Source organism: Equus caballus, chromosome 13, assembly GCF_041296265.1.
Source record: "Equus caballus isolate H_3958 breed thoroughbred chromosome 13, TB-T2T, whole genome shotgun sequence".
Lineage (NCBI taxonomy): Eukaryota > Metazoa > Chordata > Mammalia > Perissodactyla > Equidae > Equus > Equus caballus.
The window spans coordinates 12,262,568-12,276,744 of NC_091696.1; the positions used below are offsets into that span (position 1 = coordinate 12,262,568).

The 14,177-nt window shown below is 39.7% G+C and overlaps 1 protein-coding gene across 6 annotated transcripts in view; it reads left to right on the forward strand.

Moving 5' to 3' along the window:
* The window catches only part of POM121C (POM121 transmembrane nucleoporin C), a 67,348-nt gene that overhangs the window by 27,736 nt on the left and 25,435 nt on the right, over positions 1-14,177 (forward strand). For 2 of the 6 annotated variants that reach the window (XM_070231704.1, XM_023655428.2), the window contains 2 exons: positions 9,433-9,477; positions 9,843-9,968. The exons of 1 other annotated variant lie outside the window; for it this stretch is intronic. Coding sequence is in view for 2 of the 5 variants with exons in the window: in XM_005615124.3 (XP_005615181.2) it covers positions 12,903-13,471 (569 nt within the window). In the remaining 3 variants the exon portion in view is untranslated. Of the gene's footprint in view, positions 1-9,432; positions 9,478-9,842; positions 9,969-12,834; positions 13,472-14,177 lie in introns of those variants that run through there. 3 more of the 6 variants (XM_070231705.1, XM_005615124.3, XM_023655427.2) reach the window with 3 other exon arrangements.

Genomic DNA, 14,177 nt, shown 5'->3' on the forward strand with positions numbered 1-14,177 from the left:
CATCTACAATAAAGATAGTGTTACTTCTTCCGTTGGAATTGGATGCCTTTTATTTCTTTTTCTTGTCCAATATCTCTGGCTAGAACTTCTAGTGCAATATTGAGTAGCAGCAGTTAACATGTGCGTCCTTGTCTTGTTCTTGATCTTATGCATACAGCTTTCAGTCTTTCACCATTGAGTATGTTATTAGCTATGGAATTTTCATAAATACCTTTCATCATGTTGAGGAATTTTCTGTTTCTAGTTTTCTGAGAGTTTTTATCATGAAAGGATGTTTGATTTTGTCAAATGCCTTTTCTGCATCAATTGAATTGATTTTATGTTTTTTCCTTCATTCTATTAATGTGATGTTTTACATTGACTTTCATATGTTGAACCAGCCTTTCATTCCTAGGATAAATCCCACATGGTCATGGTGTATAATCCTTTTTTACATGCTACTGGATTTGGTTTGCTACTGTTTTGTTGAGGATACTTGCATTTATCTTCATAAAGGATATTAACTTTAATTTTCTCTTCTTCCGACATCTTTATCTGGTTTTGGTATCTGCCCTCAAAGAATGACTTAGAAAGTGTTCCTTCTTCTGTTTTTTGGAAGAATTTGAGAATGGTTGGTGTTAACTCTTCTTTAAGTGTTTGGTAGAATTCACCAGTGAAGCCATCTGGTTCTTGTCTTTATTTTTGGGGAGGTTTTTGATTACTGATTCAATCTTTTTACTTGTTATAAGTATACTGAGGTTTTTCATTTCATCTTTAGTTGGTTTAGGTAATTTGCATATTGCTAGGAATTTGTCCATATCATCTAGGCTATCTTATTTGTTGGTGTACAATTGTTCATAGTATTCTCTTACGATCCTTTTTATTTCTGTAATGTTGGTAGTGATGTCTCCATTTTCATTTCTGATTTTAGTTATTTGTCTTTTTTTTGGTCAGTCTATCTATAGGTTTGTTCATTTTGTTGATATTTGCAAAGAACTAAAGTTTTGGTTTTATTAATTCTATTGTTTTCTGCTCTGTATATCATTTATCTCCACTCTAATCATTATTATTTCCTTTCTTCTGCTGGCTTTGTGTATAGTTTGCTCTTTTTTTCTAGTTCTCCATGGTGTAAAGTTGGGTCATTAAGATCTTTCCTCATTTTAAATACATTTACATCTACACATTTCCTTCTGAGAACTGCCCTCACACCATCCTATAAGTTTAATTATGTTTTCATTTGAATTTCATTTTCATTTGAATTTATCTATAAGTTTTTTTCTAATTTCCCTTGTGATTTCTTCTTTGACTCATTGTTTGTTTAAGAGTGTTAACGTCCACATACTTGTAATTTCTTTTCAGTTTTCCTTGTTAGTGATTTCTACCTTTATTCCATGTGGTCAGAGAAAATACTTTGTGCGGTTTCAGTCTTTTAAAGTTTGTTGAGAACTATTTTGTGGTCTACCTTATGCTCTAGCTTGGAAAATACTCCATATGTACTTAAGAAGAATATGTACTCTGCTGTTTTTGAGTACAGTACATATTTCTTTTAGGTGTAGTTAGTTTATAGTGTTGTTCAAGTCCTCTACTTCCCTATTGATTTTCTGTATAGATGTTCTATGCATTGAAAGTAGTATATTGAGGTCTCTCAACTGCTATTGTAGAACTGTCTATTTCTCCCTTCAATTCCTTCAATTTTTGCTTCATATAATTTGTTGCATATGTTTATAATCATTATATCTTCTTGATAAGATTGGCCCTTTATCAATAGTTAATGATCTCTTTGTCTCTTATAACAGTTTTTTACTTAAAGTCTATTTTGCCTGGTATTAGTATAGCTGCAATCCCCAGATCTCTCTTGGTTACTGTTAGCATGGAATATCTCTTCCATCCTTTCACTGTCAACCTATTTGTGTCTTTTCACCTAAAAGTGAGTCTTTTGTAGACAGCACCTAGTTGGATCATGTTTTTATCCATTCTGCCAATTTCTGCCTTTGATTAAAGAGTTTATTTACATTTAAAATAATTACTCATAAGGAAGGACTTAATTCTGCCTCTTTGCTATTTTTTTCTGTATGTGTTACACTTTTTTTGTCCTTCATTTTCTCTATTACTGCCTTCTTTCGTATTTAGTTGATTTTTCGTAGTGAACCATTTTGATTCCCATCTCATTTCTTTTAGTTCATATTTTTTAGATAGTTTTCTTTGTGGTTATCATGGAATTATTTAAGATCCTAAATTTACAAAAATCAATTTTGAATTGACAACTTTAATAGCACACGAAAACTCTGCTCCTATACCACCCTACCCCCCCTTGTTGTTGTTGCTGCACCAAATTACATCTTTAAATATATTGTGCCCAATGCAGACTTATAGTTACTTCTTATGCATTTGCCTTTTAAATCGTGTAAGAAATAAAATTTGGAGGGGCTGGCCCCGTGGCCGAGTGGTTAAGTTCGCGCGCTCCGCTACAGGTGGCCCAGTGTTTTGTTGGTTCGAATCCTGGGCATGGACATGGCACTGCTCCTTAAACCATGCTGAGGCAGCATCCCACATGCCACAACTAGAAGGACCCACAATGAAGAATATACAACTATGTACTGGGGGGCTTTGGGGAGAAAAAGGAAAAAAATAAAATCTTTAAAAAAAAAAAGAAATAAAATTTGGAGTTACAAACCAAAATACAATATTACTGGCTTTTATATATGCCCATGTTTTTACCTTTACCAGAAACCTTTGTTTCTTCATATGGCTTTAAACTGCTATTTAATATCCTTTCATTTCCATCTAAAAAAATTCACTTTAGCAGTTTTTATAGGAGAGGCCTAGTGTTATCAAACTTCAGCAGCTTTTGTTCATCTGTGAATAAGTTATTTCTCCATTTTTGAAGGATAATTTTGCTGGATATAGAATTCTTAATTGACAAGTTACTTCTTTCACTTTAATTTTTTTATTGAGATATAATTGACATATAACATTGTGTAAGTTTAAGGTGTACAACATTTTGATTTGATGCATGTGTATATTGCAATATGATCACCACCATAGTGTTACCTAACACTTATATCATGTTACATAATTATCATTTCTTTCTTTGGCGAGAACAACTAAGATCTAGTCTCTTGGTAACTTTGAAGTTTATAATACACTATTGTTGACTATAATCACTATGCTTGATGCTTGCATTAGTTCTCCAGAACTTGTGTATCTACTAGTTGCAAGTCTGTACCCTTAAACAACATCTCCCCAATTCCTCCACCACCACCCCCAGCCCCTGGTAACCACCATTCTACTCTCTGTTTCTGCAAGTTCAGATTTTTTGGATTCCACATATAAGTAATATCATATAATATTTGTCTTTCTCTGTCTGACTTCTCTCACTTAACATAATGCCCTCAAGGTCCATCCATGTTGTTGCAAATGGCAGAATTTCATTTTCTCATGGCTGAATAATATTCCTGTGTGTGTGTGCGTCTGTGTGTGTGTGTGTGTACCACATTTTCTTTATCCATTCATTTGTTGATGGGTGCTTAGGTTGTTTTCATATCTTGCCTATTGTGAATAATGCTGCAATAAACAGAGTACAAATATCCTTCACCACTGTAAATATATCAGCTCATTGCCTTCTGGCGTCCATGGTTCAGATGATAAATCAGGTGTTAATCTTATTGAGGATCCCTTGTACTTGACAAGTTGCTTCTCTCTTGATGTTGTCAAGACTCTGTCTTTCAATAGTTTGATTATAATATCTCGGTGTGCATCTCTTTGAGCTTATTTTATTTTGAGTTTGTTGAACTTCTTGAATGTGCAGATTCATGTCTTCCATCAAATTTGGAACTTTTGGCCATTATTTCTTCAAATATTTTTCCTGCCTCAAATATTTTCTCTTTCTGAGACTCCCATAATGCATATGTTGGTCTTCTTGATGGTGTCACAGATCTCTTAGTCTCTGTTCACTTTTTCTCATTCTTTTTTGTTTCTGCTCCTCAGAGTAGATAATTTCAATGGCCCTATCTCCAAGTTCACTGATTGTTCTGCCTGCTCAAATCTGCTCTTAAAACCTTCTTTTTTTTTTTTTTTTTTTAAAGATTTTATTTTTTCCTTTTTTCTCCCCAAAGCCCCCCGGTACATAGTTGTGTATTCTTCGTTGTGGGTTCCCCTAGTTGTGGCACGTGGGACGCTGCCTCAGCGTGGTCTGACGAGCAGTGCCATGTCCGCGCCCAGGATTCGAACCGACGAAACACTGGGCCGCCTGCAGCGGAGCACGCGAACTTAACCACTCGGCCACGGGGCCAGCCCCATCTTAAAACCTTCTGATGAAAGTTTTATTTCAGTTAATGTACTTTTCAGCTCCAGAATTTCTCTTTGGTTCCTTTTTATAATTTATCTCTTTGTCAGTATTCTCATTTTGTTCATACATCATTATCCTGATTTCTTTTAGTTCCTCGTCCATAGTTTCCTTTAGTTCTGAGCATATTTAAGACTTTAAATATTTAAGTTCTTTTGAAGTCTTTGTCTGGTAAGTCCAATATCTGGGCTTCCTCAGGGAGAATTTCTGCCAATTTATTCTGTTACTTTGAATGGACCATACTGTCATGTTTCTTTGCATGACTTCTGATTGTCACTGAAACCTGGACATTTGAATACTATAATGTAGTAACTCTGGAATCTGGTTCTCCCCCTCCAAATGTTTGCTGTTTTGTTTTTTTTTTTTCAATTAAATCACTGATGTGTAGTAGCCTATTTGTTTAGTGACTTTTCCAAACTATTTTTGTAAAGACTGTATCTTTCTTGTATGGTCACTGAAGTGTCTTACTCATGTTAGCTTGTGTTCAGCTAATGTTTTAACAGAGATTTCCTTGAACACCAGGAGCTAAATGTAGAAGGAAAAAAACCACTTCTCCTAGTCTTTGCAGATTGCCTATGTGCTACGGCTTTTCTTCAACCAAGCCTGCACTGATCCTAGGGACTAGTCCACCATAAAGCTTAGGGTCTTGTCAGGTATTTTCTGAGCATGTGTCTTGCCCTTGGCATGCATGTAGCCTTCTAAATTCTCTCTTACACATGGGTGATTATGAATGCCCTGGTTTCCCAAAGAAACTCTCCAGGCTTACCTCCAGCACTTTAGGCAGTCTGTGTTAGTCTACTAGAGGACTGCCATAACAAAATGCCACAGAGTGGGTGGCTTAAAGAACAGAAATTTATTTTCTCACAGTTCTGGATGCAGGAGTCCAAGATCAATATCTGGCAGGGCTGGTTTCTCCTGAGTCCTTTTTTCTTGGCTTGCAGACGGCTGCCCTCTCACTGTATTCTCACATGGCCTTTTCACTGTACATTCACATTCCTGGTGTCTGTACTACTTCTTCTATGGACACTAGTTATATTGGATTAGGGCCCACCCATATGACCTCATATAACCTTAATCACCTCTTTAAAGGCCCTATCTCCCAATACACTTATGTTAGGGATTGGTGTTCAACATATACATTTTGATGGAACACAATTCAGTCCATAACAGCAGTTGATGGTGTGACTCAACTATAATCTTTTGCCCCAGGCATCTGTGGTTGTTTGCCTTACAGTGTTTTTGAGCAATGCCCACTGCTTTTCCAGCTTCAGTGAGTTCTAAGTTCAGCAAAACAGAGACAAGTGCCTGTGTCATTCCTTCAGGTAACCCCTGTATAGGTTAGAGCAGACATACACAATAATTTGTGCATAAGGTCTGCTCTGCTCCTCTGGCACCAGGGACCAGGGGCCCAAACTAAGAATCCAAGTTTCTGTCTTCAAGCTTGCTGCTAAGCCAGGGAGTGGGTGGGAGAAGGGAAAGTAGAAACCCCACAAAGCTTTCCACTACTTTTAAGTTGCTGTTTTCTTGATTCAGAGTTTATTTGCTTGTTGTAAACCTTTTGACTGTTTTCCAGAATTCTACTAAGGTTGGTTCTAACAGTTACTGCTTGTTTTTTTATGTTTCTCTAGGGGGATGGGAACTTGAAGCTGCCTACTCTGCTATTTTGCTTACATCACTCAGTTATGTTTAAAAAGTATTTAAATAATAAAGGGGGAAAGTCATAAATATTTACCTATGTGGTTATCATTTTCAGTGCTCTTCATTCTTTTGTGTAGATCTGGACTTCCATCTGGGATCATTTTCCTTCTGCCCAAAGGATATCCCTTAACATTTCCTGTAATGTTACTTTGATGGTGATGAATTCTTTTAGCTTTCGTATGCCTGAAGACATCTTTATTTCACCTTGTTATTTGCACTGGGTATATAATCCTAGGTTTACCATTTTTTCCTCTCAATATTTTAAAGTTGTTACTCTACTGTATTCTCACTTGCATTGTTTCCAATGAGAAATTTGGTATCATCCTTATCTTTGTTCCTCTGTAAGTAATGTCTTTTTTCTCTAGCTATCTTTAGGATTTTATCTGTATCACTGGTTTTGAACAATTTGATTATGATGTGACATTGTTTTCTTTATATTTTTGTTCTTGGGATTGAGCTTCAGATATGAGTTTATATTTCTCATTATGTTTGGAAGTTTTTGGCCATTATTCTTATATTTTTCCATATCTCTACCTCACTTTGTGAACATATGGAATGCAGGTAAAATAACTTTTTTAATGTTGTTCTCCACTAATTTTAACATCTATGTCAGTTCTGGGTCAGTTTTGATTGATTATTCTCCTCATGATGGGTTGTGTTTTCCTGCTTGTTTGGATGCCATACATTGTGAATTTTACCTTGTTGAATACTGGTCATTTTTTATTCCTGTGCATGTTCTTTTTTAAAATTATTTTTTATAATCTTTTCTTTTTTCTTTTATTTATTTATTTATCGCTGAGGAAGTTTTGCCCTAACATCTGCTGCCAATCTTCCTCTTTTTGTATGTGAGCCACCACAACAGCATGGCCACTGAGAGACAAGTGGTATAGGTCTGTGCCCAGGAACCGAAGCTGGGCTGCCAAAGCAGAGCGTACCGAACTTAACCCCTAGGCCACTGGGGCTGGCCCTCCTGCACATCTCCTTGAACTTTGTTTTGGAATGCAGTTAAGGTCCTTGGAAACAGTTTGATCCTTTCAAGTTTTGCTTTTATGATTTGTTAGGTAGGTACAGAGTAATGCTCAGTCTACCGCTGATTATTTCCCATTACTGAGGCAACGCCTTCCTCAGGACTCTACCCAATGCCCTAAGAATTATGAGTTTTTTCTGGCTGGTGGGAACAGACACTACTCCTGGCCCTCTGTTAGTGCTAGATTCTATTTCTTCTAATCCTTTTGGATGTTTTTTTTCTTTGGCTTTGGGTAGTTCCCTCATAAGTATGTACTAATGAGTACTGTGCTGAATACTCAAGGGAGAACCTCTATAGATCTCTGGCGATCTCTGTGCACAGCTCTCTCCTCTCTGGTACTGTCTTTTCAACTTTAGCTGCTTTGGTCTCCTCAAACCCTTAGCTCTATCTGCACAATTCAGGGAGTCCATCGGGATCTTCCTCAGTTCCCTGCCTTTCTGGGCCACTGCCCAGAAACACAACAGTGAGCTGAGATGATTGTAGGGTTCACCTTGTGTCTCAACTCTCAGTGATCACTGCCCTTTGTTGTCCAACATGTAGTAACTTGAAGACCACTGTTTCATGTGTTTTGTCTGATTTTTGTTGTTTTTGTTTTAGGTGGGAGGGCAAATCTGGCATCCCTGTTGTTCCATCATTGTCAGAAGTGGGAGTCCCATTCCAGAGATTTTGATACAGATTATATTTTTATTTTAATTCAGTTTAAAATATTTTCTGGTGTCCATTGAAACTTGCTCTTTGACCCATGGATTATTTAGAATTGTGTTGTTTAATTATCAAGTGTTTGGAGATTTTCCTTTATGTTTCTGTTATTGATTTCTAGTTTAATTCTGTTATGGTCAGAGAACATACTTTATGTCAATCTTTTTAAACTTATTAAGGCTTGTTTTATGAGCCAGAATATAGTCACTGTTGAACATCTTCACACTTCAATTTCCTATTTCAGCATACCCCTTCTCATGTCACACCTCGCACTTCAAATGTCCCACTTCCTGCTTTCCACCTCATGCTTCCCATATCACAAATGTAATAACCTTATAATAGTATAAATGTATTTATCCTCCCTACAACCCAGCTTTTGGTGGTGATTATTATATCTTTTACTTCTATATTTGTTATAAACCCCACCTCACAATGTCTCTACTATTTTTATTTGAAACAATCAGTTCTTAGAGTAAATCATGAAAAAACAAAGTCTTTTATATTTACTCAGTTACCATGATGGTCTTCATTCCTTCCTATAGTTCCAGATTTCCATCTGGTCTTAGCTCATTTTGGTCTAAAAGGCAAATTTTAACATTTCTTGTAGTGCAGTTTTACCAATGATGAATTCTCCTAGATTTCATTTATCAGGAAGTGTCTTGATTTCACCATCATTTTTTAAGGATATTTTTGCAGAAGATAGAATTTTGGGATGACAGGGGTTTTTTTCCAGCATTTAAAAGAAACTGTTTGTCTTCTAGCATGCCTTGTTTCTGATGAGAAGCTGCAGTTATTCTTTTATTAGTTTTGTAGTTTGTTCAGGTTCATGAATCTTTACATTATTTTTCACATTTGGGAAAATCAGACATTATTTTAAAAATATTTCTTTATGCCCCAATCTCACTTTTCCTTATGGGTCTAGTTATACATATGGTAGACTATTTTATATTGCCTCATAGGTCTTTATGAGGTAATTTGCACTGATCTGTCATCAGGTTCACTGACTTTATTTTGCTGTATCTAATCTGTTGTTAAGCCTATCCAGGGAATTTTTTCAATTATTTCATTTTTTAGTTTTAGCACTTCTGTTACTCTGTTAGAACTTCTATTTCTCTACAGATTCCTTATCAACTCACTCACTGAGACCATGTTTTCCTTTAATCCTTTGGACATATTTATAATAGTTCCTTTAAAATCTTGGTTGGCTAAGTCTAAGATTTTGACCATCTTGGGTTCATTTATATATACTGCTTTTTTCTTGACTATGGATCACACTTTTTTGTTCCTTTGTATGTCTAAATGATTTTTTATTGAATACTGTACATTGTGAACAACACTCTGGATTCTGATATCCTTCCACAAGGCATATGGATTCTTTTTTTTTTTTTAAGATTTTATTTTTTCCTTTTTCTCCCCAAAGCCCCAGGGTACATAGATATGCATTTCAGTTGTGGGTCCTTCTAGTTGTGGCATGTGGGACGCTGCCTCAGCATGGCTTGATGAGCGGTGCCATGTCCGCACCCAGGATTTGAACCAGCAAAACCCTGGGCTGCTGAAGCAGAGCACACGAACTTAACTACTTGGCCACGGGGCCAGCCCCATGGATTCTTGTTTTAACAGGCAGTGTAATTACTGGCTGATGACCTTACACTTATTTAGGCTTCGCTTTCTGTTTTGTTTTTAGAGATCAGCGGAGAGCTTAAAGTGTTTCCCAAGCCCCTCTAACCTGGTAAGATTCAACCGCCAAACTCTTTTCCTGTGGATCTTGTTATGCTTTGATTTTAGGCTTTATTAGGGCAGATCTAGAGTAGGTCTTACTCTAGAATATGATCCTTACCCCAAGTTGTAACCTTTCTGCCGTTTCAGCTAGATGCTAAGGATGTTAAAGATGTGTTTACAAGAATTCCCCTAGCAACACTCTCATTCGAGGGCTGCTCTAACTCTAGTATCTCTATCCTAATCTTAACTCCATATAGTACCTGCTTTCTGGTAAGCCTCAGGTGGTCTTACTCTGCATATATAGCCCAGCTATGTTAGTCAGAGTTCTCCAGAAAAAGAGGTCCAATAGGATATATTTATCATTATCATTTTTAGGAATGGTGCACACAATTCTGGAGGCTGAGAAGTCCCAAGATCTGTAGTCAGCAAGGTGAAGACCCAGGAGAGCTGATGGTATAGTTCCAGTCCAAGGCCAAAGGCCAGAGAAGCAGAGAGCCAATCGTAAGTTCCAGTCCAAGTCCAAGTCTGAAGGCAAGAGAAGAATGCTGTCCCAGCTCAAAGACAGTCAGGCAGAGAGAGAGAGAGACTTACTCAGGCTTTCTGTTCTAGTCAGGTCTTCAACAGATTGGTTGAGGCCACCCACAGTGGAAAGGGCAATCTTCTTTATTCAGTCTACCAATTCAAACATTAATCTCATCCAGAAACACTCTCATAGATACACCCAAATATAATGTTTAACCAAATATCTGGGCACCCCAGGGCCCAGTCAAGTTGAGACATAAAATTAACCATCACCCCAGCCTTCAGCCATGGCTTTGTGGGGGATTCACACATAGACTTCTGGAACCCCCCCCTTTGCATGGTGCCTTCCTTTCCCTTGCACTGCCCCATGGTTTCCAGCCATTTCAACTGTCTTGAAGTCTGATCTCTGCCTCCTCAGCCCAGTTGGATCTCCTTACTCTGCTCAGACTCTCACTTTGTGCATAACAGTTGGGAAACTGTGCCCAAGTAGAGGAGCTAGGTGATTTGGGGGCTCACCTCATGAGTTTCCTTTCTCTTAGGATCGGTCTTGTGCTTCCTTTTGTCCTCTGTCTGAAAGTAGTTACCACAGAAATTTTGTCCATTTTTATAGTTGTTTATGGTGAGAGGAATAACCTGGTACCACTTAATCATTGCTGGAAAAGTGGTTAATTTACAGCTCCTTTTATAGGGGAGTATACAATTGGGTCATCTTTTTGTTATTGATTCTTAGGGGTTCCTTATAAATCCTAGTTACTAATTCTCTTTTGGTTATACGAGTTCATTTTTCTTAGTCTTGGCTTATCTTTTTAGCTGCCCATGTTGTCTTTTCCCATACAGAAGTACTAAATTTTAATGTAATCACATTTATTTATATTTTACTAAACGATTTGTGCTTTTTGTGTGTCCATTTCCTCAACCTCTGAACACTGAGCCATGAACAGGCTCAGGGCTCAGACTTCTCTATCTACATTAATACCCAAGTAATCTAATCTTGTTTCTTCTGTACACTGATGGCTTTTATACCTAGCTCCTCCTCTGAATGCCAGCCATATACAATAGTTTAAAGGACCCCTGCTGAGCTAGATACTATCTTTCTTCTCGTATTACCCAAGTTTCCTGAATGGGAAGTCTGCAGTCACTGCCTCCATTTCCTCGTTGTCCACTCACTGTTCAGCCCACTGCAGCTTGGCTTTTGTCCTACTATTCCACTGACTGATACTGTTGAGATTTTTTCTTAAGCAACACAGCCCACTCCCTTTTCTTTTCAAATCAAGTCTTAGGTGAAATCACAATATATTAAACAGATAGAAGCAGCAGTGCCTTGGCAATAGCTTGGGGAGGATAAGAAATGCTCGCTTTTCTCATCTCTCCAAGTTGCTCCAGAGGCACCTTTACTGAGCCCTGCTTATCTTTCCAACCTCTCTATTCCTGCAAACATCCTAATCTCCAGCCATACTGAACTATTTGGAGACTCTTGTATCCTTTCCATCTCTGTGCTTCTGCACAATGCTCCTTCATCTGCCTTGAACTTGCTTTAGCCAGTTCTCTTGGCTGAAGTAGCACCTCCCAGCCCACCTTCCTCTTTATCATTCCTTCTTTTTTTGTATCTCTATTATCACACTTAACCACACTGAATTGTAACCTTCTATTTACACATCTGTCTTCCCTACTAAAGTGAGGATTTCTATAGATCAGAGACCCTGTCTTTTCTCCTTTAATCTCTTTAATGTATTATCAACAATGGAATGAATAAATCAATGAATGAATGACAGAGGAAGCTGAGCTAGGCCAAAGTCAGAATTGGGAGACCACCAAGTTTTTAAAAACAGTTTATTAAGATGTAATTCACATACCATACAATTCAGAGGGTTGTACAACCACCACCATAATCTAATTTTTTTTTTAAAGATTTTTATTTTTTTCCTTTTTCTCCCCAAAGCCCCCCAGTACATAGTTGTATATTCTTCGTTGTGGGTCCTTCTAGTTGTGGCATATGGGACGCTGCCTCAGCATGGTTCGATGAGCAGTGCCATGTTCGCGCCCAGGATTCGAACCAACGAAACACTGGGCCGCCTGCAGCGGAGCACGCGAACTTAACCACTCGGCCACGGGGCCAGCCCCGACCATAATCTAATTTTTAAAAATTTTTGTACCCCACAAAAGAAAACTCTACCATTTAACAGTCACTCTCCATTCTCCTACCCCCAACACATTCCCCAGCCGTAGACAACCACTAATCTACTTTCTCAGACGACCAAACTGAACATAGGTAAATTGACCACAAATCCTCAACATCTACCCGATTCTGGACAATAATATGAAATTTGGCAGATAGTTGCCCCACTTTACCAACTTGCACTGCAGAAATTTAAACTTATACTGCAGTTTCAGGTATGATCTACTTTTTATTAGACTGATCGGGAGTTTATTAAAACTAGATCCACATTTAACAAAGATGGTTTGGGTTGGTCTTGCTTACTCATTGTTGCTTTTGAAGTAAACCCCCTTTAGCTGGTTATAGTTTTGGCAGAAAAGAGGGTAACTGAAAAGACTCACAACCTCTGGTAGCAATTGTGAAAAGTGCCTGATAACTAGAAAATACCGTGGATTAAGCATTACAGGAGTGTTTATTTTTGGAGCTTTTATTTTTAACGCGATTCTTCCACAGGCTCACCTGTGGACGGGTTCTGTGCGGGTGAACACGCGGGAAACCTCCAGAATCAGAACTCGGTGTTCCAGGAGGCAGCATTTTTCGAATCGGGTCTGGCGTAGCTCGCGGCCAGGCTGCGGCGTTTCCCCTCGCGGCCTCGCATCCAAGTCGCGTGCGCAGTGACGCAGCCGGCGCGCGGTGACGCGGCGCGCGGCGCGGTGCACGCTGGGATATTTAAGTCTTCTCCGCGGCGCGGAGCCGCGATGTCTCCGGCGGCTGCGGCGGCTGGAGGAGGCGACCGGCGGCGGCCGATAGCGAGTGTCAGGGAGGCCCAGGGCCGGGGCTGGGGCTCCGGCGGGCCGGCTGGGGCGGCGCTCCTCGGGCTGTCGCTGCTTGGCCTCGTGCTGTACCTGGTGCCGGCGGCGGCCGCGCTGGCCTGGCTGGCTGTGGGGGCTACCGCGGCCTGGTGGGGGCTGAGCCGCGAGCCCCGAGGTTCGCGCGCTTTCTCCTCGCTCGTTCGGAACGCGCGGCGCCAGCGAACGCTGCTCGTCTCGCCTCCGGCCAAGTCGGCAGTAAACGGAAATCTCCTAGAGCCGCGGACGCTGCTCGAAGGACCCGACCCCGCTGAACTGCTCCTTATGGGCAGTTACCTGGGCAAGCCCGGCCCCCCGCAGCCTGCCCCCGCTCCGGAGGCCAGGGACCTGCGAGAGAGGCCTGGCCGCCGCCCACCCGTCCGCTCCCCGCCGCCCGCTCCCTCGGCGCATCGCGTTCGCCACATTCACCCCTCTCTCCCCACTCCTCTTCTCCGATCCCCTAGGAGGCCTTCCCACCGGTAAGATACGCTGACCCTTCCCCAGACCCTCCTTTCTGTCGACTGGCTTTGAACTGAGCACTTGACCTTTGAATCCGATTTTCTTTTTCATTAAGTCCAAAGTGGCTTGTTTCGTTTTGTGCTCTTTAAACACCTTGGTGGGTGTCACCCATCTCCTGCCCCCCTTTAACCTTTGGAATGAGATGTAATGGCAAAGCTGTTGCCTTCTTTGCGGTTCATAAAACTGTCTACATTTCAGTACAGTAGAGATTTAGCAGTATACTGGTAAACCGCTAAAATACCCCTACTTCGGGTGAAAATATCTTTATCTTTCCAGTGTATTCACATAGTATGTTTTGTTAATATTTTTTTTCTTTGGACCAATAAGAGAAATTCTATCCGCCGAACTCAAAGAGGTGTTCCCGAGAAACACCTCTTTGATTGGTAAAACTTGATTGATAAAGATGTTCAAATTAAAGAGACATTTTCATTTAGTCCAGATAGCTGAGTGATACAAGAGAACACAAAAATTTGGTGAAAATACTAGATTCTTGAAAAATACATTTAGTTGAGAAGATGAACATTTAGGCGTTAAAAATGTTTGACTTTGGGTGTGTATTACTGATGACTTGGCATGAAAGATTGAAGGATTTGAAAAGCTCCCCACTGCGTGTCCTAAAGCACACTTTTCTTCCATTGTAGTTTTACGTGTGTGGGCAAGGTTTTC